Raw genomic sequence first — 26641 nt, 5'->3', positions numbered from 1 at the left:
ATATTGGATCCGTAGAGGAGGACATCACTGAGGCAGAGTGGCTCCACCGACTAGCCCAGAGCCGAGCTCAAGCAAAGTCCAGTGTTGAATTAAGTCAGCAAGCATGGAAACACTGTTACGATTCGAGCAGGATTTCACCACACTTCGAAGTCGGTGACATCGTCTACGTGTCTGTGGGTGCCCGATCAACAACCCTGGACAATCGCTACGAAGGACCCTTCGAAATTACAGAGCTGCCTGGCACGAACACGGCAGTGGTCAAGCGAATGATGCCTTTTAACACAAGGTCAGCTGTAAAGACTGTAAATACGGAACAACTTCGCCGGTACTTGCATCGGCACATCACCACTGTCGAACTAGACGACTCTTTGTTTGAAGAATCCCCTGTTTTGGACTTCGGACTTTCTCGTAGTGACGAAAATGTCGACGACAGGCGCCCCGAAACAGGCAACCGCGCTAACCTCATGTGACCTGTGGACAGGCCACACTAACGGAGGGGCGTGTCAGGCATTGAGGCACATCGGCATCAACAACGGCGAGCGGTGCGATCACCATCGTCATGAACTCTTCTTAGTCTTTCTCGGGTTTTCTGACTTCCTGGTAGCATCTTGTGGAGCTCACACGTGGTTGTACCGTTTCCTTAATTAAAACGTTCTAAGCACGCTAACAAGGTGCACGGAAGTTTCGGTGCAAAACGTTGCTGAGGTGTCCCGGAAAAATGGTCTCGGGAATGGCTGTCACGATGTCGACATATCGTAACAAAACAAAGGGAAGAGGGCGACTTGGCATCAAAAGTAGTGTTGTCAAGGAATTTGGTTTACATAGAGAAGAATGTGCTTTATGTATTTTTTGTGTATTATTATAGATTTAAGACCTGATCTGCATGTGTTCGTGGTCTCTCGTGGCTTTTAAACTTTTTGGGAACCTTCTTTTTTAATATTTTGCGCCCCACGTTCCGGTCGGTGCTGTACAGATATTAATTTTATTTCTTTTCTCAAGAGTAGATGAATAATTGCTGTGTCATTTTGTAGTGATTACCTCAAAAAGGGTATCTTCAAGGTGGGGATACTATGCAATTTGAATTCCATTTGTTGAGGACGTGCCGGTTATATCTTGGGTGGAAGCATTTGATTAGATGTCATTCCCCTTGTAGTCCTACATAATTTTTCCTCGGGGATGGCCGCGTATTTTCAAGACCTAAACAACAACATAATATTACCGTGGTGCCCCTCCAAAAGCTGTTAGACTCGCTAGCCATAAAATTATTGCGGTGACTTAAAACGATAAAATGATTTCAAATAACAAATTACGTGGTTGACAATTATGTACTGCTTCTGCGGTTTAACCTCAATCTTTTGTTTTCTTAACTCGAGAGCAAGAGCTGACTGACTGAACCTATGCGTAGTGCATGGCGGAGCGCATTAAACGTGTAACTTTTGTCGCTCAAATTATTATTTGTTTTGTATAGGTTTCCTTTACTGCGGACCGCATTATTTTTAACATAGTTCGTCACGGGATGGCCATAATGTGATAAAACGTCTTTTTCCATGCTTGAAGACTTTTGTTCCACTTATGCAAACTTGAAGGGCACGGGAAGGTGCAGAGTTTTTATCGAAATGAAAACACAGGAACAGGACATGGTAACTTGTTACTTTTGGGGATAGAAGGGGAATAACGTCTAATCAAATGCTTACACCAAAGCTATAACCGGCACGTCCTCAACAAATGGAATTCAAATTGCATCATATCCGTACCTTGAAGATACCCTCTTCGAGATAATACTCACCACAAAATGACAAAGCAATTCTTCATCTACTCTTGAAAAAAGAAATTAAAAAAAAAAAAGAATATCTGTACAGCACCGCCTAGAACATGGGGCGCAAAATATTAAAAAAGAAAATTCCCCAAAAGTTTAAAAGCCACGACAGATCACGATCACATGCAGATCAGGTCTTAAATCTATAATGGTACACAAAAAATACATAAAGCACGTCCTTCTGTATGTAAACCAAATTCCTTAACAAACACTACTTTTGATGCCAAGCTGCCCTTTTTCCTTTGTTTTATTATGATATTTCGACATCGTGGCAGCCATTCCCAGGACCATTTTTCCCGGAACCGACGTTGCAGTGATCCCCCGCTTTGCACCGAAAAGTCCGCACCGAAATGTCCTAGACCCGCCCAGCGGATTAGGCTTCGTGCAGGGCAGTTGGAAACAGGCGAACGACCTCGTGCTATGACTCCATCGGGTACACAAGCCTGCCCTTTCCCCCTCCTTCTCGACCTCAACCTCCCCGTTCCAGATACTAGAGGTTCTGACAGCGACACCATTCTCACTCACTTTCTGGTTCCTTTTGGCTATGTTCCCCCAACTGTTATGACATTACAACCAGCGACAGCAACAAACGAAAGCTTGTCGTCGCTGGTCGTCACTGGAAGATCGAAAACACTGCGATCCTTCAAAGGTATACAGCACGCAAAGCAGTGCGTAGTGCGTAGCCAGTGACACTGAAAGCGAAAGTGCCGACAACGATCGCAAAAAACATCATCCATTGAACTCCGAGGACATGGTTATGATACGCATAGTGAAAGACTTTTTTCTGGAGCACCGCACAGCGTCGGAGGGGAACATGTGTTCGCAGTTCAATGTTTTCGGTGCTGTTTCTGGTTGTTCCTTTATTGTCCAAATCGCGACATTACCTATATCACAATACAATATGACAGTGGCTTTCCTGTGTTGTACTGATACAACTAATATTGGATTTAGTGAACTAATTCGTAGTTCCCGTAAGACTTTGCTATAACGAGGTTCAACTGTATAGGGCTTATTCACATGACGTCATCCACAGGAAAGCACGCTGTCGCTAGCAGATTTGCCGCTATAACGTAGGCCCATAAGTTGACTGTTCAGGCCTTCACCCACATCACATTTGCTGCACATTTGGTGTTTCAAAGTTACTGTACTGCTCGAATATTATTTGATCCACAATCCAAGTAATTTCCATGTTTTCAACGGTAGTAGCCCTCTAAATAGCACATGGTAGTGAACGAAACGTTTTTTTGTGATAACAATTTTTGTTCTTGGCCCAGTAAACCTACCATTCATTTTTACAACCCTAAGACAGCAAAAAATGAATGCAGTAAGAATGATTCAAGGCAGTAAAAATGAATGAAAGGTTTATTGGGTCAAGAACAAAAAATGTAATCACTGAAAAATTACTCGTACTGGATTAAAACTAGGGGTGTTCGAATCCGAGTATTTGAAGTCGAATCGAATCAGGAAAAAAATCCTGAATATTGAACATTTGTGCAAATTTTACGATACGTGCCTTTTGCACTAAAAGTTTGCAATTTGTAGCCCTTGGCTTTAGTGTAATTTTTCTGCCATTAACTGTCTCAAACAAGACATCTAAATCTTCTCTGGGAAGTCCCTACACTTTCATTTTGCATGATAGTGTTTCCCGCTTTTCAGCTGGGTCTACGCTTACTGGGGCAATTATCTTGATTTCAAAATTTGATGCCATGCTGTGGCATGTTACACAGATGAAGCTGTAATAGTTTCTGAACATCCACAGGTCACTTGTGAAACAAACAAATTGGTGTCCTGCCTTAGCTTTGCTATGAACATTCTTTAGCTTCTTTGCTTTAGTGTGTGTGTCTCGCCTGAGGATGTTGCATTGCTGAAATTTTGAACGTAAGAGATGTCTTTAAGGCACCCCTTTGTTCCTGGGCTGCAGGCATTATCTAAGAGTCTGAACTTTTTTAAGGCAACCTCCCAGATCAAATCAAAATTTCCCATCGGCACCACAAAAGGGTACGTGGGAGGGACGCCTCCTCCTCCTCAGGCGAAGTACACACAATAAACTTGGGCTAACGTTATCTCACGCCAAACAACAACTGTCCGCCTGTATTCTGTTGGTTCTGCAGCACGAGTGATTTCGTAAGGCAGGCTTCACCTCATGCAGGGAAGCATCAGGTGAAGCCAATTCCTTGGTGGTGTCATTCATATTCGTGCAATAGTGAAATAGTCGGAAAACGAAATCTTAGATATTCAATTCGCAAATCAAACACTTCGAGTGATTAATATTCTATTCGAATTTGAGAACTGAAATATTTGCACACCCCCAATTAAAACCCTTGTTATGGAATTTTGTTATGCTTGTTTCACAGCTTTGTTTTTGGCTTTTTCCTTTTGCCACTTTTATCATCGGCAATTGTGTCTTCAATGCCCTCCCCATTCTTTGCAGAAACTGACACTGTTGCCTGTGCAACACAGAGTTCATTTGCTTTCACGTCCGTTTGTTCCCCTTCACCATTTTGAGCAAACTTGCTTTCCAAAGGATCGTTAAAGCAACCCGCTTTTGATGATGACTAGCTTTCCCCTAAAAAGCTTGTCCCGATTAACACACACACACGCACTTGCACCACGTGACGTCATGCAACATGCTAGGAGAGAAGATTTCTGTGCTCAAAGCGACTGACGGTGGACGAGAAAAAAATGTGACGTTGGGAAGGACTACAGTTATGCGTATTGTACTACATCAAAAGACACCCTGTTTCTCAGCAGTTTTGCCCATGCTATGTAGTGGAAGCATACTGAAACACAAACTACATACACAGCGCGATGCTGGCGACACCAGTCATTGTATTCGCGAAGCAATGTTGTAAACAAAGAGATCCGACTGCTTTGCCTCATGTTCAGATACAACTAGCTTGATGCTATTTCGGGCTCCAGAAACAAGTAAGACCTCATTCTCACACATTTTGGAGACATCAGCCCATTTTTGCCAGACTAATGCCACAGTCGCGATGCAGTAGATAAGAGCTGGTATAATACATAATACGGAGGTATAAGAAGTTGGTACATGAAATAGAGACAATTTTTTTTTTGTTTTCTTATGTGTGTTTAGGAGAAGTTATCCAAGACAAAGCTGACCAGACAACCTCAACACTATGCCTATCCCTACTCATAGATTTATATGATTTTGTACTACATGAATTCGGTATACACCCTCTTCAACGAATTTACTTTTGCAACAAATTTTTTTCATGGTCTCTTGAGTTTCGTTATAAAGGAGTTTGACAGTATTTTGTGCAGGTCTGCTCACAGTGCACGAGAGCAGTTCAATGGCTTATCACACTGACCGAACTGTTCTCATGGGGAAAATTAGTCATTTCATTAGTCCTTAGACAATTCTCTTCTCATTCACATTGCAGATGGAAGGTTTTTGAAATTCATAGTGATGGTGTCAAAGTGTGGAATGGGGGAAGGGAAAGTGCCTCGGGCAAATGTGGCTCACTCTTATGGGCAAGTAGGTGGTGAGGTCCTTGCACTGATCCCAGGTAAGATGCGTACTGCGAAAATCCTGTGGGTAGACAAGCGTCAGGGCACGTAGAAGGTGAGACAGGAGGGTACCCGCCAGCAGGTAACCCTGACGTGAGGATAGATGCAGCGTCCGCCGTAGAACTTTGCACAGCAATTCCAGGTGTTGCAGGAGTGGCTCTCCACTGCACAGCACCATCTGACAACACCAAAAGTGAATCAATGATCTGGTAGCAGCACACTAAGAGGATAAAAAAATCATTGCAGGCCCACACCCTGCAATTGCTGATCAGAGATGCTACCAATACACGATGTTAGCAACCTTCTTATTAACACACTGTGACTGTAGCTCAAGGACACAAGGACACACATGTCAGTATATCCACTACACATCCTCGCTCGCATATTCCTCAGTTACTCTCACATTTACATAGACAAACATAACTGAAGGCAGTATCTTTATCAAAGAATGCAGCAGTATTTGAGGCGAAAGAACCAGGGTGTCGAACCAAACCCAAACCCGAACTGAAAACCGTACCTGAACCATTATTTTTGTCGGAACCGAACCCGAACCGAAATTTTCATGACACTGTTGAGCCTGAACTAGTGCAGAACCGTAAAAAATAATAGCGGTAACTGGTTCGCAACAAAACGGTTCGGACATAAAAGAAGTCAGCATAAGAGTTCCTTTCAATCCCCGAACAAAGACATATTGGTATCATCATCACGCGCCCATATCATAGATTTTAGAAATTTTCACCTAGTAGTCAAACGAGGACGTATAGTAAGTATACTTTTTAAGCGTCTTTTTAACACGCTGAAGTGCAGTTGTCCTTGTGAGCTCCGCGGCTAGCGCCCCACGCACGCGCTGCGGCATCTACTCTTCAGAGACGAGGCGCCACGCGGACGAATGAAACAGGAATGGAGTAGGCCAGCTATGTAGCTCTATACGATGAATATGTGAGTAAGTAAGCGCCCAACATTTCCCTTTACACGTGAGCAGTAAAAATTAAACAAGACAGAAACATGAGAAGTGGAGAAGGAGCATACGCAGAACGGTGCCTGTTTAATTGGTCGTGGTTTGAAAAGTAAATGCAGTTCTGCTTATTGGTAGTGCAATTGTGTCGTGACACATTGCCTTTGTGTTGTGGATTAACCAGTACACTGCTGAAAACTCGGACACAGTAAGGTTGGCAGGCTTATTTTCGACATGCTTCAGTACGGTTTCATAGCGATTCACGCTGCGAATGCAGTCTGCCGGCAAGTACCGCCGTCTATGTAATGCTGTTTATTAGGCTTCCTTTAAGTGTATCTTGCTGGCACCGTGCGTGTGAAAAAAGAGATTTGGGGAACAGAAAGTAGCAGGACTACACCGCTTCATCAGCGTGGACTCCATTTACAATAAGTGTTCGTCCATTTCTCCTTTCTCTCGCTAAAGGGAGTACCTGACCGCTAAAAACGTCAATGCAGACAACAACAGTAAGCTATTAGCCACGCATTTCCTGATAAAAGCAGTTTTATGGAACATATAAAATTGAAGCGTTGAACCGGTTCGCGAACCGGTTCGATTTTTGGCGTGGCTGAACCGGAACAAAATCAAAGCAACGCGAACCCGAACCGAACCCGTATTTTTTGCGGTTCGACACCCTGCAAAGAACTAAAGAGGGATGGATACAACACTTACTTCATAACCTGAGCCTACAACTGGACACTGTGCAATGATACGTAAACTGAGCATCAGTGCTAGGTTTATCATCTTGGCCTTTCTTTTTGTACTTTACCAAGATATGCAGTATGATAAGTACGGGTAACAATGAGCAACACACTATGCTTTTATGCTGTTTCCTATAGTTAGACATCACACTGCTTCCAGAATTTTCAAAATTCATGTCATCATTCAGATCCACCATTTACCCTTTATCTTTGCATTTATATTTCTGGTCTGCCATGACAAATTTATAAAAATAGCCTAAGAAAACAAAACACTACACCTGTAAGTATCGTTCACACCAGTGTCATTCCACACCAAATGATCCAAACACCATCACAGATATTTTATTTTTACAAAATTGTGCAGGTACAGCGCCTCTAGGGCAGAGTAGTTTCGAATGTCTCTGTTCGAAATATATTTTCTTCAATATTTGAAAGTGCTTGAAACACTGTGCCGAGTGAGAAAAGTGTACCTTACATTTTGGCGATTAATTGGTCCTTGCATAATTCTATAACCTTCTAAATGTGATTTTCATGTTATCGGAAGATGCAACACTCTACCCTGTACACCTCATGCCAAAACAGACTTCCCCTTCACCCTCTAATAGAGCACACAATGGACGCAATTTTCACTATGTTTGTCATTCTTGACCGCCTTGCTTTTAGAATTCATGGGTAAAATAAATATGGTCTCATGCTGCGTGATGTTTTAGGTGTACACAAAACTGTTTCCTTTTATTTTCTCGGAGCAGTTCCTTCCGCACTAGCCACACTTAAAAACAAACGTTTTGCATGTTTGGAAATTTTCAAACTGGGTTTTTGGAATGTGTCAGTCCAAATAAAGATAGCACCATTGTGTGATTCGATTGTAGAGTGCTTCCTCTATGTGCTCCTAAGAAACTAAACAAACAAACAAAAAACTACTATTTGACATGTGCAAGACAGTATCTTTTCTTCCCTCCAAGGGGCATTACTTCACAGACGGATGTGCTACCCAGTATAAACATAAGAAAAGCTTCTGTGATATGTGCCACCACAAGGATGACTTCGGCATTGACACTTATTGGAGTTATCGTGCAAATCTCGTGGCAAAGGCTCATGTGAGGGAGTCAGTGGAACCGTTAAAGGTGTTGTGACAGTTGGTTTCCAGCTTTCCTACTAAACACGAAAAACTATTCTATCACCCGACATCATCCCATATTCAAGTTTTCAGGTCCATGACGTGAGCAGGTACGGAGAAAAACGGACTCGAAGAAGCGACATCGGTGACGTCACACAGGAGCACCGAGAGAAAACGCGCATCTCCCGAGCCAAATGGGGGAGGAGGGTCCGTGAGGTCACACCGTGGGTCGTCGTTTTGTGGCTGCGCCTATTTTCTGAACCAATCTAGCGAGAGGAAAAATTCTTTTTACCACGGTGTTCTCATAATGAGTATGATGCATATCTATTATGCTTCAACACATCAGAGAAAGTGTCGCAACACCTTTAAATGGCTCGCAGCGACAGCAAGCCTGCAGCGAATTGTGGAGAGTTGAATCCTAACACCAAGAGGACTCTACAGTAAAACCTCGTTCATTCGAAGTCCCTCAGTCCGCAAAAAAACTTTGAATAAGCGGGCTTTCGAATTAAGTGAACTCAAATACACGAATTCAAACAACTCAAGAAAAAGAGGTGCTGACGCCAGGAATCGAACCTGGGCCTTCTGATCTCCGGTCAGTTATGCTAACTGCTACACCACACCAACCCTCCTTGTTTGCGTCAAATACACGGTTGACCTTTCTACATTTATTGACATGAAGGTGCGTTCACTGACATTCAGAACAAAAAACAAAAAAAACTCACTCACTTTTGTTTGCCACATTCTGTAATTTGCGTCGCAAGTTAGCATTTTTTCAAGATGGGATATGAAATCCATGAGTCCTCCTCAGCTCTCCGCCATCGCGGCAGTAGAAAATGTACCACTGCGTCTAGACACAATGTCATACGCCCATTGGCTGGGAGGTTGTGCATGCTCTGACTGGTCGACAATACTTTGAAATCGCACGTGCAGCGTATCAGCCATTTCGAAGTAGCACGGCCACACGGCATCTACCTGTTTTCCATGTTCTGGTGGTGGCAGCTGACAACAACAACAACTTTATTAATGATGGTAAATGGGGAGCTTCATCACCAGGGGCAATGCTCTGCCCCATTGCTGATGGTGATGTGGGGAATGAAATAATGAGCCCCTTTGTCAGCTGACAGTACTGTTTGTAGAAATGTGTTTGCAGGATCATTTGTGCGTTAAAATGATTCTACACGTGTTGTGCTGCTTCTCGACATAACTATTCTCCTACGAAGAGTCTATCAAGTGCAGAACTGGAATGCTGTCATGAGTTGGAGCGTGAAGAACACGTTTGAGCGCTGTCGCATTTCGAGGAGTGATAACAGACACAGGATTACGTGTGACACAAGCGCTTCCCATTTCGCTGCAACGTATGATGCACTGCGAGCAACGAAAGAAGATGCTCATCATGAAATGGTATGCACCCGTGAGACTGGCTCATTATTAGGAACTGAACAGTGTGTTCGTTTTGCTTCAAGTTCAAACTTGGTTACAGTGTGTCAGCAAGCACAACGCAGTGGGCTTTGTATGCACAGTACACACAAGTATCAGATCTTTGAATCGGTACTCTGTGTCAAATAAATGTCTCTTTTAGCCATTTTGAATACCGAATAATGGCGGCAGGCGTGAAAACCAGTGGAAGTAGATCCAGTGTTGGGGATTTGAGGAAACGAATCGGATTTAAATAAAATCTGCATTTTGGAGAAGACACTAAATCAAATCCAAATGAAGTCAGGATTTAAATTTATCGTACATCAAACCATTTTAAATCTGGATTCATTTTCAGCACACGAAATCAAATCCCTTTTGAAATCCGGAATTTCCAAATCCATCGCAAATACGGAAGAGGAATTAACACTGCTGTACATCTGTGGAATGGTTTTAGAATTCACAATAGTTTTCCAAGCTCGGATTTTTACACAGAATATCGAATTCCTAACAGTTGCATAACTAAGAAACAAAGGCGAAACATGGAGGACATCTAGGAAATTCAGTGGAGCTACATGAGTATACAGGGTGTTTGCTCTAACGTGTCCAGAAATTTTAGTTAAAGCGAGCGATAAAAGAGAAATGAGCGCTATTTTTCAGCTACTTGACTAAGAAACAGGTGCTACTAGCGAAGCAGTACTTGTTTCTTACTCAAGTAGCAGAAAAGTACCACTTGCTTTTCTTTTATCGCTCACCTTAAATAATTTCTGGACACATTAGAGCAAACACCCTGTATATTGTGGCAAAAAGAAATGGGAACTTGATTGCAGGACAAATATTGTGCTGCGGGAGACACCATGCTTATTGATTACTTCCTTGTTGCTGGTCTTCGCACAGTACACCTGCCATGAGATACGGTGGTGGTGGTGGTGGTGGTGATTGAACTACTTGGTGTAGTCGGCAACGCTCAGGCGGGCAGCGTCACGACTATCGCAGAGGGGGATAGCGTATCCTGGGCAGACTTCATACTTACTCAAGTAGCAGAAAAGTACCACTTGCTTTTCTTTTATCGCTCACCTTAAATAATTTCTGGACACATTAGAGCAAACACCCTGTATATTGTGGCAAAAAGAAATGGGAACTTGATTGCAGGACAAATATTGTGCTGCGGGAGACACCATGCTTATTGATTACTTCCTTGTTGCTGGTCTTCGCACAGTACACCTGCCATGAGATATGGTGGTGGTGGTGGTGGTGGTGATTGAACTACTTGGTGTAGTCGGCAACGCTCAGGCGGGCAGCGTCACGACTATCGCAGGGGGGGATAGCGTATCCTGGGCAGACTTCATCGGGAACTGTGCTGATATTTGTCTTAAAGCGTCTGAGGAAAACCCAGAGGAAACACCCAGACAGCACAGCTGGCGCATGAATTCCAATCCTGGTCACGCATGGAATGCCATCAAGTGATACATTTCTTGGTGTGCAATATGTACAATGTAAACACACAAAAAGAACTACGTACTATGTGAAATAGAGAAGGGGGAGCAGCATAATGATATCGTACCGCAGAAATAGGTGGAAGGATAAGATGAGGATAAGTTTTTTTTTTTCTTTCCGCGCATGAAGTATAGGCTGTCAACTGATGTAAGCAGCATGCAAAACTGTTGTTGCAGTGTTCGGGCAAAAACATGATTCCAACCAAATCCAAATCCCTGAGCAAAAGTGTGATTCAATTTAAATTCAAAGCCTGCTCATAATGAAGCCGTTAATCGCAACCAAATCAAACCCAAGATTTCGGATCCCCCAACGCTGGCCAGGCTTGCCGAAAAGCAAGCCAAACACGAAGGCTCCTGATTGGCAGACTGGTATGCATAATGTGTCTAATGTTGCAATTTCATTGGTTATGTGCAAAGTGTTGTGTGAATTATCTCAAACTATGGGCTCTATGGGGAGCTGTCAGAGCCTGGTTGTGCGCACCGTTTGGCTCTCTGAAGTCCTGCACCACATGAATGGAAGCCAGGACCTCAGTAAATAATGGCACGTGTGGCGGCTCATCGTGAACCTCAGCGATCTGATCATAGTCAGTTCTGTCAAGAACAATATCCTTGTCAATCACTGTGGCACACGTCTGCTTCGTATCTTCCAATTTTGCGTACTGCGTACTGACAGCGTCAACTGCAGTATGCCGAACTTGTACGCCAGGTGGATTTTCGAACACATTCCAGCTTTTGCGGCCTCCATAACCGCAACTTTGCTTTCGATCATTAGTGTTTTGTACTTCAGTGTGGTCACTTCACACAGCCGTCGATCACAAGTTTCGTGTCGCGTTCCAAAACATGTGAGAACACGAAGGACAGAAGTGGCAAGTGGCAACAAGAAAAAGTCAAGGGTGAGAGCAATGGCAAGGAGTGTGCGCAATATGATTGGCAAGTCACTGGGCACATGGTTGTGAGAGCGCAACAAAGATGAGGGTGACTCACCGATGCACCACACTGAAGGACACTGAAGGAACAACGCAGGAAACATTTCAAATTAAGCAGGCTGTGGTGCGCACATGCTTTGAATTAAGCGGTCAGATCGCAATTTGCAAAAGTGGGACTGCAGGAATCCTTCTAATTATCCGGACTGATGAATTGAGCGACTTCGAATTCACGAGGCTTTACTGTATATGTGGGCTAGAGAAAGACCTAATATTGAGGCCATGCGTGTTTTGAAGGAGGACGTTACTAATGAACGGAGGATTCTCGCTGACAGACATGAGCACTGCATTGCTGCCCCGGGCACAAGGAAGCTCCACCACTTCGAACCAATTTCTAAAACATCAGTTGTGGTGAGACGACCATTGTGTTCTAATGAGAAAAAAAGAATCCAAGGATATGAGAGATGAGAACTTTGACGAAGTAAAACCGTAGACAAAACAGCGACGCTGAAATAAAGAGATTGCGAGAAAACTCGGTGCTGGGGGTTGACTGCATGAATGTGATATGCTGTGTCCTTTCCTAGAGCATGTTTCAGTACTTTATATACCGCACTTTAATTGTGGACTTGCGGTGTTCTTTATGTGCTAACACGGGTCTCGAAAAAAAAAAAAAAAGAAATTGCACACGTGTCAAATACAGTAGTAGTTTTCTAGCTTCTTGGGAGCACATAGTGGAAGCATTTCACAATCAAATCACACAACGCTATTTTTATCTGGACCATCGCATTCCGAAGACCCAGTTCAAAAATTGCCAAATTTGCGAAACTTTTGCTTTCAAGTGCCGCTAGCGCGGGAGGAATCTTGAGGGAAGGGAGGTACTGCTCACAGAAAAAGGAAACTATTCTGTTGTGTACACCTGAAACACTATACAGCATGAGACCATGTTTATTTTACCCATAAATTCTAAAATGAAGGCGGTAAAAAATGACAAACATAGTGAAAATCGTGTCCTTTGCTCATTCTATTGGAGGGTAAGGGGGAAACCTGTTTTGCATGAGGTGTAGAGTAGATCTTCCAATGAGATAAAAATTACATTTAGAAGGCAAACGAATTATGAAACCAATTAGGGCCTATTAATCGCGAAAATGTAAGGCACACTTTTCTCACTCGGCACCACCTTTCAAGCACTTCCAAATACTGAAAAAAAGAAAAGAAAGAATTTGGACAGGGACCTTAGTAATTACTCTTCTCTTGAAGCCCTGTACCTGCACAATTTTGTAATGAAATATCTGTGATGGTCGAGCAACATGCTTGGAAGATTTGGCATGGAATGGCCTACCACACAATGTTCACAAGATGCCTCCACATGCTGACAAGCGGAATACTTTTATACATGCCTTTTTTTTTTTCTCAAGCTGCGCAAGATTTTTTGAAAAAAGTTATGAGGCTTGCAAGGGGGAAAATAGGTTTTACTGAGTTTAACCCTAAAACACAAGGCCCTACGTATGCATGATCACCAAACAAGTGTTGCATTGTTCTTATTATCATGTTCAAACTGTTCTGTTCATTTTAGAAGGAAGAAGCACACTATTTAATGGAATTCAGCTATAGTATAAAATTACAATGGAAATAAATTGAGCAGTTGTAATAAAACACGGTAGAAAAAGCAGTTCTTGCGAAACTGACTACTGATCACTTTAAAAAGTCTGCCTATCAGGCTCCACAAAAGTACATACCTCGGAGAGCAAAAGCAAGCTGAAGAGAAGTTCATCATCCAGCAGCTCTTCAGACACAACTTCCTCGGATTCTGTTAACGTCAGCACCAGTTTCCCAAAGTGAGGCACGAATGTGTTCAATGCCATGGCAGGATTAACCTGCACAAACACATTAATTCAGTTATGACGCACCATGTTGAAGGTCAAATCAGCACTTACCCTGGCTGCCGACCTACAGAGGTTTGCAACGTAACGACCCGAGACCTTTGTCTCCAGGATTCGACTTGATGCGAATGAGTACAGTTTGTCCAGTGCAGACTGTACAAAGGAGCATAATTAATACAAAATTTGCATCAGTTAATCAGAAAGTGTAATTGGCAAGAACCTTGTAAATCTCAGGTGAACACTGGGTGAGAATGAAGCTGAAAGTGGATGCAAGGCCCATCTCCAGGATGTTTTCTTCTGCATTCATCTTCTCAGTGTCCCGATCGAGACGCGTAGGATTCTCAAGGCTGCTGTTCTCGATGAGCGAAAAGCACCTGTGCAGATCAACAGCTATTTTTAGGTTTGCTTTTACTGGGCTGCTGAATTAGGGCACGTGAGTACTTCTGTATTATTCCACGTTCTGTTGATCCTTTTTGCATTTGCTCTTATGGACTAACAAGAAGGCTAATCATAATAGACACAAAATGGACAAAAACTTTCTATTTTTTTACAACGTTGGCCTGGCCTGGTATGACACACGGTGGTATGGTGACATCGTGTTCAATGCATGCTGTACTTTGTGCAGTTTCAGGGACTTTGTCTGGTCATGGGAAAGGGTGGAGTCGTGCAGTTTCCCCTCCTCTCTTCCTCGTCGGTAGATGCACATGCGCGCCTCTCAATATGTGCATGTGTCACCCGGAGCAGTGTACTTTCGAATTCCTTACAACGACTTTACTCCTGTCGCACTACGAGAAAGTAAGTTCATTAGGACTTGTCGAAAGTTATCAAGGGGTTCCCCGGGGTGAAAAAATTTGAGAACTTATTCTCTATCAAGAAGGTGCATGGCATCTTGACAAGCTGGTAAACAACAACACACATTTTAAATGAAAAGTACCTAAACAAAACAAGCACTGCTGCTTGAAGGTTCGAGAAATGCTTCCCTCGACGTGCAGACACCTCAAAATGTCAGTTATAGCAAGTCACCATTTAAATATCATACAGTCAAACCTCGTTACAATGAAACGCGATACAGTTGAACCTCTCAATAACGAACATCGATTTAACGAAATCTTCTGTTTAACAAAGAATTTCCATTGCGTCGCATTACGCGTCCCCATAACGCCAATGTATTTTTGCGCTCGATTTAACTAAATATATTTGCTTGGTCACCTCTATTTAACGAAGTCTCTGGGCGAGGAAAGCCTTCTGCATGCGTCTTTCCCATTCACCACGAAGAAGAGGAGCAGAAACTTTCCCCTCTCCGTTGTCCTCACGCGAGCTTCGTTGGTTACTTCGGTTGTCACGTGCTGTAGGCACGAGCGTCTAGACATGTGCGTCGCCGCCGGCAGTAATCTTCGCCCACGCAGTTTCGAAACCGGCACGAGGGCCTCTTCGCACCCGTTTTTGGACAAGAAAACACGCATCGCTGGCCTCTCGCGAAGTCTAATATGCTTTTGTTGACGCCGATGACAGTAGGTTGCGGTTTTATGCCGCTTTTGTACTTGTTTTTGTTCGTGCCGCTGACGCCGACGGCGGCAAAATGTGCATAACGCCGACGCCGTTCAAAGGTCCATTGGCGCAGACGTCTACGTGATATGTACCCATTTCTCATTCTTTTCAGTATTTAACGGTGGTGTACTCTCTTCTTTCCGGACGTCATGAGTGCAAGTACACCAACCAACAAACGTCGATACCCGAGCACGCAGGAGAAAGCAGTACAGGTTATCCGGAGTTATGAAAGTTATGAACGCTCAGAGCGATATTATGCACAAATTACGCATTACCTAGCGTTATGTGATGAATAAAGCCATTCAATTTCTGCCGTAAAAAAGTTGCTTTTCCGCAAAGCAGTTCAAAGCAAAGTCCGCGGAAAAAAGAAAAAGAATTCCGCGGCAACTTTCCGCGGCTCTGCAAATTAACCAGGCTTACACAAAAAATTATTTTATTTGTCCTCTTGACTTAGAATACACCAACTAAGCACTGCAGCTGTCTTTAGGTTCCAGATAAACAAAGGAAACAAGTCAGCACTAGCTGATTTACAAGTCCAAGTAGGTATTGTGCTTTAGCATCAATAGATATTTTGTGTTTTGATTACTTAGTGAGTGCCTTTTTTTTTTTTTTTTAGACAATGTCCCCATAGTGGCTAAACGACCTTTCAGCATCAGCTGAGTTGATTAGCACAGGCAGATACCGCAAAGCAATCGATGCTAAAGCAGGCGTAAGCTCTTTCATTCCGGACCAGAAGCTCATGATATCAAAATCTGGGCCACATTGTGTTTCTTTCGAAAGAACTGAGAAAGTGGGTTGTCACCGGCCTGCAACTCGCCTGCACTTTTAACGTACAACTGCCATTTAGCAGACAGAATGGCTGAGTGAGCTGCAAGTCCAGGAACGGCACTGTAGTGCTCTCGGTCCTGTGTCAGTGAAGTGCTCTGCAGGGGGTCCAAACACCTTATGCACTTGAAAAACCTCCAGCTGTCAGATCCTTCCAAGTAGCTCACTGTTTTCTTGGCAGCTTTCTTCATTCCATCTTTTAGTTTCCTAGAAATGTGGAAAGCTTCGATTGCTGGCACATTTTCAGCTAGCATTAGTCTCTCGAAGTCCTCTTGCGCTGCAGCCTTAAAATAGCCCCACAATATTAAGAGAGCATTGTAGGCTTTATGACTAGATATCTGTTGGCTCTCTGCAGCCTTGCGAAGGCTTGCAGTCTTTTTCCCAAAAACGCTGATGCAGCGCATGCTGTACTTTAGTTCTGTGTTTCGCTCACCAAGTAGCTGTTGAAGAAAGCCAACTTGCACTGTGGCACCATACTTTTCTCGAACCTTCATTAGAAGAGAAGAGTAGTGCTCAATATAAGCCGAATGTACTTCCACAGCCTCTAGCCACGAGTTCCACCGTGTCTTGACTGGCGCCGGGGGTGTCTTGGGTTCTTGTACACCACACTGTTCCAGACACGATTTGTAGAGAGCACATTTGCTGCTTGACAATCTGAGAGCTTTTTTTCATTGCCGCTACAAACTGGTCAACGAGTTCAAAAGAGCTCTGCATAGTGCCTCCCACAAGGTTCACCGTATGCGTGACACAAGTAATGTGTACAGAATTTTTTCAAAAGGGTCGGACGTGTTCCTTATACGCCTTGATAATGTACGCAGCGTTGTCGCTTATGAAAGCCGTGACATCTTCAAACTCGATAGTATTAGAGACAGTTGACCCTCACAATATGTTTTTCAGAGCAGCTACATGTCTTTCGAATAGCTGGGGAACGCGAACGCGAAGCGCGCCAGAATGAGGTATGGAGCCACCGTTAGTCACTCGCCGGTGGAGGAAGCTTCTATGTTTGGGGTTGTCCACCTTCTCCAGTGGAATATTGGCGGAGATTAGGGCTTCTGGGAATTCCATTACCACGTCTTCTTTGTCTACATGGCGGTCCATCACAGGTTCCAGGGTTTGAAACCTTGCGTTCGCGTCATCACTTGACTGCTGCGCTTGTTCCCGTTTCAGCTTGTCTGCATTCATGCTATGCTTCCCGCTAGCTAGGTGCTTGTCAATCGTTGATTTTCGTCTGTGATTAACAGATTCTGCACATGCTTTACAGAAAAGAATTCCGCCGTCTATATAAAAGCCCGCGGCCTTATATTCATGAGCATGGGCCCACGCAGTTTTCGTACTCAGATGTGACATTACGCAGAGAGCAAGTTATGTTTATGCGATGTTGCTCGCAGCCGCCAGCCGCTCGTGCGCCTTCGGAGTGAGTTTTCGCGACCGTGGTTGGTTGACTCCACGTGACGGCACATGGCCCCTCCTTCCTAATTTTTCGCAACGCTGATGCTCCTCACCAATAAGGCTTATTCACACACGCGTTTCAAGAAGCGGTGCCGCCTCAGCCTTCGCGGCGCAGCCGAGAGGGGCCTGTCATACATAGCCGAGCCGCCATCATGCAAACGCGCTTCGTTGTTGTTGCTACGTCAAGATTGTACCAACACTTCCAACTCTCTTCGTCCAAATTTGCATTGTGAAGCATGTTATCTATTTTAGCATTATTGTGAAGCATTTCTGCTGGAATCATCAATCGTTGGAACGACAGCCGTGACACAATAGCAGAGAAAGAACGGCAGAAGAAGCGAGACACATGTTTACCTACCGACGACCAACACACGGTCACACACAAGTCGTACTTATTTTCATCCATTCCGTGGTTTGCACAAATTCCCAGCTCATCATTGATAGCTCAGACCCCAAACAACTATTGGTGACAAAGAATTTACTCATGCGGTAGCACCAAACACACACACACACACACAAATGACAAAAGATCCCAGCACAGTATCGGGAGGCCCGCCGTTGCCAAAAGGAAGCCACTTCCGCCCCTCCGAGTGCTCCGATTGGCTGGATGAAAAAGCATTTGTGGAGCCGCTCTACGGAGATGCAGCAAGGAGCGGTCTCAGAGCACGCTGCGCCACCTTAAGAAACACATGTGTGAATCCAGCTTTAGGACCACGTCCTTGTTTCTTGTGCTTTTCGCTTTTGTTTTTACAGTTGACGAAGAAAATTTCCCCAACACATGAAAACTGCATGAAAATTTGGAAAACCGAACGGGATATTGTCAGTTCCGCGCATTTCTGCGCAAAAACACGTATTCCGCGAAAAGTCTTCATTTATTTATTTATTTATTTATACCCTCAAGGCATAGCATTACAGAGGGGAGTGGTTACACATGGTTTACAGTGATTCTATGAAAGCAATTAGGATTAACACAAAAGGCCGACGATGGAAGGCGGTTCCAATCCTTACTCGTACGTGGTACGAAAGAACTCAGAAAAGAATTAGTACAACAATGCGGGACTCCTGCCTTGAATTGATGGTCAATGTGAGATGAGATGTATGGTGATAAGCAAAGCAACTGTTACTTTAAGGTAGAGTTATGGAAAAAAAATGGCATGGAAAAGAGAATTTTTGAACATAGCAATTTTTCTACGTGTTGATAACAGTTCTAATGATAGTGAGGTCTTCATGGAGGATACGCTAGCTGTGCGGTTGTAGTTTGATAAAATGAAACGAGGTGCACGATTTTGGTTCGCTTCTAATCCCTGTATTAAAGTGGAGTGATCGGGATCCCAGACGGATGACACATATTCTAATTTCGGTCGGACAAGGGTTTTATATACATAGTGTTAACTTTAGGTTAACAGGGCACACTGTAAAATTTCCCCAAATGTATCCAAGAGTGCGGTTTGCGTTATTTGTGACATATTCAATGTGAGATTTCCAAGAGAGATCGATTGTTAATAGGGGTGTGCAAATCCGAATATTTTAAGTCGAATCGAATATCGAATCGTATGGGGGGGAAAATTCCAAACACCGGATCGAATATCGAATATGCGTGCAAAATTTACAATATGTGACTTTCACACTAAAAGTTTCCATTTTGTGGTCCATGGCTTTAGTGTAACTTTTCTGGCATTAACTGTCACAAGAGAGACATGCAATTCTTCTGTTTAAAGCCCCTACTCTTTAATTTTACATCAGAGTGCTTCCTGCTTTTCAGGTGAGCCTACACTTACTGGAGTGGTTACCTTCATTTCAAAATTTTATGTCAGGCAGTAGCATGTTATATGGATGAGGCTGTAATTGTTTCAGACAACCACAGGCCATTTGTGAAACAAACAAATGGGAATCCTGCCTCAGCTTTGTCATGAACACCTTTTAGTTTCTGTGCTCTCACCCGAGGAAGTTGCACTGCTGAAATTTTAGACATAAAGGACATCTTTAAAACACCCTTCTTGTTTGTGGGCTGTAGTCATTACAGGCTGGAGTCCTTTTTAACTTTTTAAAGGTAACCTCACAAACATCAAATTAAAGTCCCCCGTCGGCACCGCTAAACTGTATGTGGGAGGGGCGCCATCCCTTCCACAGACAATGTCTACAAAACTAAGTTTCGATAACGTTATCTTAAACTAAACACCATCCAGCCTGTGTTGGTCCTGCAGCAAGGGCAATTTCGTAAAGCAGGCTTCACCTCATGCACGAAAGCATCAGGTGAAGCCCACTTTCGGGTTGTGTTGTTCATATTCGTAGAATAGTCGAATATTCGAAAAATCGAATATTGGATATTCGATTTGCGAATCGAATAGTTCGAGCATTTGATATTCATCCAATTCGAGAACTCCAATATTTGCACACCCCTAGTTGTTAATACTATACCTAGGTGTTTGTACGCTGAGACTGACTCTAGCTGAAAATTGTTAATGTGGTAGGAACGCGTGGAACTGATGTGTTGACGAGAAACAGACATGTATTTATACTTGTTAAGGTTAAGTTCCATTCCCCAGTGCCTACACCAAGCGAACATCTGTGCAAAGTAGCTGTATCAGTGCTGTTATTAATTTCTCGATATATCACGCAATCATCAGCGAAAAGATGGACAGGTGAAGACAGGGAGTTTGGGAGGTCATTAACATGTATTAAAAATAAAAGTGAGCCGAGGACCGAACCTTGCGGAACACCGGAAGTGACCAGAAGGCGACAAGAAGCACGCCCATTGGATATTATGTACTGGGCAGTGTTGTACCCGCTACCCGAAAAAGTATGCGCAATACCGATACGCGCTACCTAAGCAAAAAGTAACGAAATCCCGATATCGCTACACGTACCTAAGAGTAGCGGAATACCGCTACCGTTACCCGTAAAAAGTAACGCGATACTTCATGCGCTACTTTTTAGGAAAGAAACAAACAGTATCGTTGATGACGTACTTCAAACGTCTTAAAATAATAAATAATAAAATAAAAGAATAGCTCAAAATAATAAATAATAATAAAATAAAATAATATCCCAAAATAATAAATCGACGTCCAATGGAGGTTACACGTAGGTCGCCTGAAGGCTAAAATTGGGAAAACCGTTTTTTACAGATTTACTAAAGCCTACTCGACATCCTGCATATCCTTTTTTCTTCCTCTAAAGCAAATACAGTTGAACCTCTCAATAACGAACGTCCATTTAACGAAATCCTCCGTTTAACGAAAAATTTCCGTTGCACGAGCGCGTCCCCATAGACGCCAATGTATTTTTGAGCTCGATTTAACGAAATACGTTCGTTTGGTCACCTCTATTTAACGAAGTCCCCGGGCTCTCCTGCGCGTGTCTTTACCCCTTAACCAGCCGCCGGCTCTAAAGCGAAACGCACCGCCTCCAAAATAATGTCGCCACCAGCGCGCGTACGCTAATGATCTCTGATTGGCTGCGCAATATATGTATAAATATTTGGATGCTCATTGGTCTAAAAAACTGGCGTCAGTTTCTTTCGCGCTGATTGGGCGAGAGTCATTTGACTTAGGAGCGAGCATCCGAACGCGCGAACCGCTCAACGGAAGCAGTCGAACAGAGGAGAAAGAAAAACGACAGAGGAGACATCGCGTCTGTCCGGCCACGCGTGTTCTCTAGGACTGCAACCGTTGTGCACGCAGATGCTAGGGGGTAGTTTTAGAGCTTTGAATGCTTTAGATTTAGATTGTGGCGAACTGCTAATGTAAGAACGGAATGGCACATCCACCTCATCATCACAACAGCGGGAAGACGAACATGACATGGAATCCCTGCACCACCAAAGGACGCAGAAATCGTCAGAGAGGAAGTCTGCACTCTTTCCGACGTACTGCAGGTGAATGGTAAGACAAGTTTGATTACTTTTTTGTGACTGAAGGAAGTAATGCAGGTTTATCACGTTAAGTGTATTACGTACAACATTTACGAGTCACTCAGTACGTTAGCGGCGTTTCATTGTGCAGTTCATTGCCGTAACTTGTACGTTTCTGATATGCCGTTAATCAAATTATGTGTGGTTATGCTAGCTGCCCCTCATACGCGTCGCAGCCGTTCATTCACTGTGATCTACGAACATTCGTGACGAATGCCTTGGTGTTCAAATACGAAATCAAGATCGATTGCCTATCATAGCAGTGATTTTCGTGCAGAATTACGGATCATCAATATATTTTTTGTTTTGTTTTAGTTATCGCGCAGCCATCGGCAACAACGACGCACATAGCTCAGCATTGGCTTTTGAACTGCCCTTCGATGTCGAAGCACCTAAAGCTCCAGTGAAGCCTGTTACAAGACGTAAAAAGATATGTACTGTAGCTTTTTCGAGGCAGTTCCCGAGGACAAATAAAGTTGATTTGTCATACACCATCGCTTTTTGATTGTTTGCTTTGGGACAGCATGATCGTTGCTCTACAGCAAGACAGCAAGCGCCGAAGACAAACCACAAACGGACGAGGCTGGGGTGGTAGGGGGGACGAGAGGAGAGACGAAAAACCCAAGGAGAGAAGGGGAAGGAGGTTGGGAGAGGAGGTCGGTCTGCGCATGCGCACTGGGCCCCAGCTTTTTTCCCGCGCTGGCCAGCGGAGACGCTGTGAGTGGCTCCTGGGGATCACGTGGTTTGGGCGCCCGCCATTTTCCCTGGACCATTGCGTAAACGGCAGCTTCCGGCGGATGCCTTAACCACAAAGAAAAGGAGGAGAAACTTTCCTTCTCCGTTGGTTTTACGCGAGTTTTCGTTGGTTACTTCGGTTGTCACGTGCTGGGGGCGTGAACGTGCCGACGTGTGCTTCGCCTCTGCCGGTAATCGGTGCGCAGATGCTGTGCGCCGGGACGGTGCGTCGCGCCGGCGCGAGGCTCTCTTCGCACCCGTTTTCGGACAAGAAAACACGCATTGCTGACATTTTTTGCTCACGCCTCGCGAAGTCTTATCTGCTTGTGTTGATGACGACGACAGTACGTTGTGGTTTTGTGCCTTTTCATTACTTTTTTTTTTTTGTTCGCGCCGCTAATGCTGACGGTGGTAAAATGGGCATGATGCCGCTGCCGTTCAACGTTCCATCGGCGCAGGCGTCTACGCGACATGTACCCATTTCTCGTTCTTTTCGGTGGCGTACTATTGTTCTTTCCGGAGTGAAAGTGAACCAAAGAAACTTCGATACGCGAGCGCGTAGGAAAAAGCAGTCGAGGTTCATCCGGCGTTACGAAGGTAATGAACGCTCAGAGCGACACTGTGCACAAATTACGTGTTACCTAGCATTATGTAATGAATAAAGCTTGATATTTTGTGCCCTTCTTACCTTAGTACCTGTTTCATGACAAATGACGTTTTGCGGAACGCGCGGCGCTGGTAGTGCGGCAGTCATCTTCATTTAACTTGGCGTGTTCCATTTAACGAATATCTCGATTTAACGAAACAAAGAGTCAGCATTTACAAATTCGTTATATAGAGGTTCAACTGTAAAGCAAAAAGCAAGTCTACCGATAAAAGGCTCAACAGCTTTGTCACAAAAAGAACTCAGATTGCCCGGAACGCGAAGTTAGTAAACATACCATGGTGTGCTTTTTCAAACTGGACGTTGACTTCCTTGACGCACAGATAAAGCATTCCCACCTAAGCGCATAGTAGACATATGAACACCACGCTACTGCTTTCTTTCTCCTCCTTATAGTCAAAGATGATTGCTGTAGCAGGCCATGGTCCCTCCATTGCAGCGGCATTGCAGCGGCGGACAAGAAATGGCAACGGTCAAGCACCTAAGGGCACGTAGCAATGTCATGTGGAATGTCATGACTCATAGCTAGCGAAGACGGCACCAGAATGCAGTAGGAGTGACGTCAGTTTGCAGACAACTCCAACAATACACCAAATCTTCAAGAAGGTTAATCCCAAATAGGGAACACGTGGAGGACACAGCTTCTTTGTAAGATAACGGCCTCTGTGCCCTCCTTTCGGCTGTTTGCCCGGTCTTCGCAGAATGAGTTGTGATATCGGGCAGCTTGTTCGAAGGCAGGCAGTGGAGGATTGATAATAGGTCGAAGTTGAGTTGTCGCGAACCCCAGCTCGGAAAGTAGCGGGAGCGGTAGCGCTCAAAGGTTGCGCTACCGCAAATTTGTAACGGAAGTACTTCTTTTGTTACCAGTTTAAAAAAGTAGCGTGATCTCTACTCCGCTACCGAAAAAAGTAACGGATACGGTAGCGCCGCTACTAGTAACGGCGCTACGTACAACACTGGTACTGGGTGCGTTTGGAAAGGAATGACTCTAACCATGTTAGTACCTGGTCGTCAAGATTAAGGGTGCGTAGTTTGCGAAGAAGTAGGGAATGAGGTACTTTGTCAAATGCTTTTGAAAAATCTAGAAAGATGCAATACGCCAGTGATCCGCGATCCAAATAAGTGTGTAAGTCATGTGTTAGAGAAATGAGCTGTGTTACACAAGAAAATGATTTGCGAAACCCGTGCTGGTAAGGCAAGAAGAAACCATGGCTGTCTAGATGCTCTGCGAGATATTTAGATACGATATGTTCCAACATCTTGCAAGATATGCTAGTTAGTGATATCGGCCTAGAATTACCAGCGAAAGATTTATCACCTGATTTATGGATTGGAACAACCTTTCCAATCTTCCAATCGTTAGGCAGGTTACCGCTTGACAATGACTGCTCAAAGAGTTTGGACAGGATGATTGAACTCTACATCTTGGTATTTTTTAAGAACTTTGAGTTAATGTTCTCAACACCACATGATGAAGATATCTTCAGAGGCTCGATTATTTTGACGATGCCAGGCACACTGATGACTATCGGGTTCATAGGTGTAAAGTTACAACTGGGGTATGCATCGGCCGAGTCAGGAATACAACTAGAAAACACTTTACTGAAAACCTCATTGAAATGGTCAGCACATTCATGGGGGGAGACCAGTTCGCCGCTGGGCAGCTGAAGTTCAAAATTATTGTGGTTAGCCACATTTTTAAAGGTATTTCAAAATTTCTTCGGGTTAGATGTAAGCATTGTTGGAAGAGTATTTCGAAAGGAGGAGGACTTGGTGTCGCTAAACATTGTTTTGTATTCACTTTACGCTTGCCGATAAGCAGCCCAGCGGGAACACGAGTAAGACAATCAAGCTGCGCGGTAGAGACTCTTCTTTTTGTTCCGTAATCTACGCAGTCTTCTACTGAGCCATGGCGAACGGGGTGATGATTTGATATGACGAAGTGGAATGTGGTCATTGACAAGGTGCTGGGTTTCATTTACAAACATGGACCAGTTGACATGAATCCAGCGATTCTCAAAACCGTCCAGGAACTTATCCAGAAATGTCAGCAAGCCGTTGTTAATGGCGTCAGAGTTTGCTCTTGCAAAATCCCGAATTATCTTGTGGCATTTGCTTGTGGCCCATGGTTCAATACAAGTGTTAAGAGTGAAATGAATCATACAATGATCACTTAGGCCTTCAAAGCAAGCATACCTGCCAACTTGGGAACATCCAAATTAGGGAGATTTCAAAAGCGGGGGGTAGGACAAAGCCGATGTTGGGAGGCTTTTATTTGCATATGTAACAGGAGCACACTTCACCCCAGCAGGCTCATCGGGCACAAGTTTTGCAGCAACGGACTTTGCCATCTCCAAGAAACTATCTGGGTGTCAAGCTGTGCTACGACACTTCCTGAACAGAATGTGAAGACAAAAAACTATGTCTCTGCTCTGTTTGCGATGCTGAACTGCCGTCACCCTCGTTCAGCACTACCTCAGTAATGTGTCTGAAATTCAAAAGCCCATCTGGACTTCCCAGGAGAGCTTAAACATAATAGTTGTTGAACAAGTTAGTTAACGAGTCATTAAAAAAGTAGCTTGCATAATACGTCAGAACCATCAATCACAGTTGTACATCGCTGTGGTCAGTTCAGCGCGCATATCATGAGCTCTTGTGCGTGGTTTCCCATTTCACCGACTTAGTTCAAAGCACAATCCTCCTCCGCGTTTCCAACTCCCGACGCTGCAAAGCGGTACGCTTTGCAGCGTTGGTCGGTCCACCCTTCCCGTGGAATGCTGGTGTCGCAACCGTAAACTGTGCAGAACACATGATGCCCTTCCTGGACGCGATCACATGTCCCAGTTCATCCGTGTATTGCTTCAGAAACAGGTGTAGATACTTGTTGCACTTACACTGAGCCGTGATGTGCAATACGCAAGGCAGAAACAGTGCAAAGGCACCTTTGTCGCCCAAAAACATGGAGGAAATACCCGGAAACTAGAAGTGCTAGAACTAGACCCATGACCAAAACCCCTGAACTCCGTAACATAGAGGCTCCGGGAAGCGGCAGCGATGCCGATGGCAATTGGGCTGGTATTGGATTGACACTTTCTTCTGTGTGTCCAGAGAAAATGCAGGTGTTTGAGATATAGGGGGGAAACTGCATTTTCTGGGAGATTTGCTTCTCTGTCGTACAATCGTACAAACAGGTCCGAATCCGGGAGTCTCCCGGATGAATTAGGAGAGTTGGCAGGTATGAGCAAGTAAGTGATGATACAAGGTCAGGTTCAGTTGTCAACACTAAATCAAGTATGGATGAAGTTGCAGGCGTGACTCTGGTTGGTACATTAAGGAGCTGAACGAAGTTAAATTCGGTACAGAGGTTGAGGAAACCATAACTGTCCGATGAGAATGGCACAATGCAAGGTGGTGTGACTGACCATAAAATATTAGTAAAGTTAAAGTCGCCCAAAAGGAAAACTGGTATACCAGGATAACAAACAGTAACAATGTTGATTACATCATGTAGATTACTGACAAATGCAGGGTTTGACGACGGTGGCCGATAACAGATACCAAGAATGACTCTGTGATAACCACACACCACTTTTGCCCAGACTAGACAGTTTTCACTTTTGCCCAGACACTTCCGCGGGATTT

The 26641-nt window shown here is 44.1% G+C and overlaps 1 protein-coding gene and 1 pseudogene across 1 annotated transcript in view; both read right to left on the bottom strand.

Moving 5' to 3' along the window:
- Positions 1-26641, bottom strand: part of LOC135396622 (proteasome activator complex subunit 4-like) — a 120123-nt gene that overhangs the window by 64973 nt on the left and 28509 nt on the right. The window contains exons 15-18 of the mRNA XM_064627687.1: positions 14086-14239; positions 13920-14018; positions 13722-13859; positions 5301-5522 (exon numbers count right to left, since the gene is read on the bottom strand). Of these exons, the coding sequence (XP_064483757.1) occupies positions 5301-5522; positions 13722-13859; positions 13920-14018; positions 14086-14239 (613 nt within the window). The remainder of the gene's footprint in view (positions 1-5300; positions 5523-13721; positions 13860-13919; positions 14019-14085; positions 14240-26641) is intronic.
- LOC135397451 (uncharacterized) lies at positions 15941-17420 on the bottom strand (annotated as a pseudogene).

This window comes from Ornithodoros turicata, chromosome 6 (genome assembly GCF_037126465.1).
Source record: "Ornithodoros turicata isolate Travis chromosome 6, ASM3712646v1, whole genome shotgun sequence".
In the NCBI taxonomy this organism is placed as follows: domain Eukaryota; kingdom Metazoa; phylum Arthropoda; class Arachnida; order Ixodida; family Argasidae; genus Ornithodoros; species Ornithodoros turicata.
Note: the sequence above shows the minus strand (reverse complement) of the source record. Positions and strands in the feature narration are given on the sequence as shown.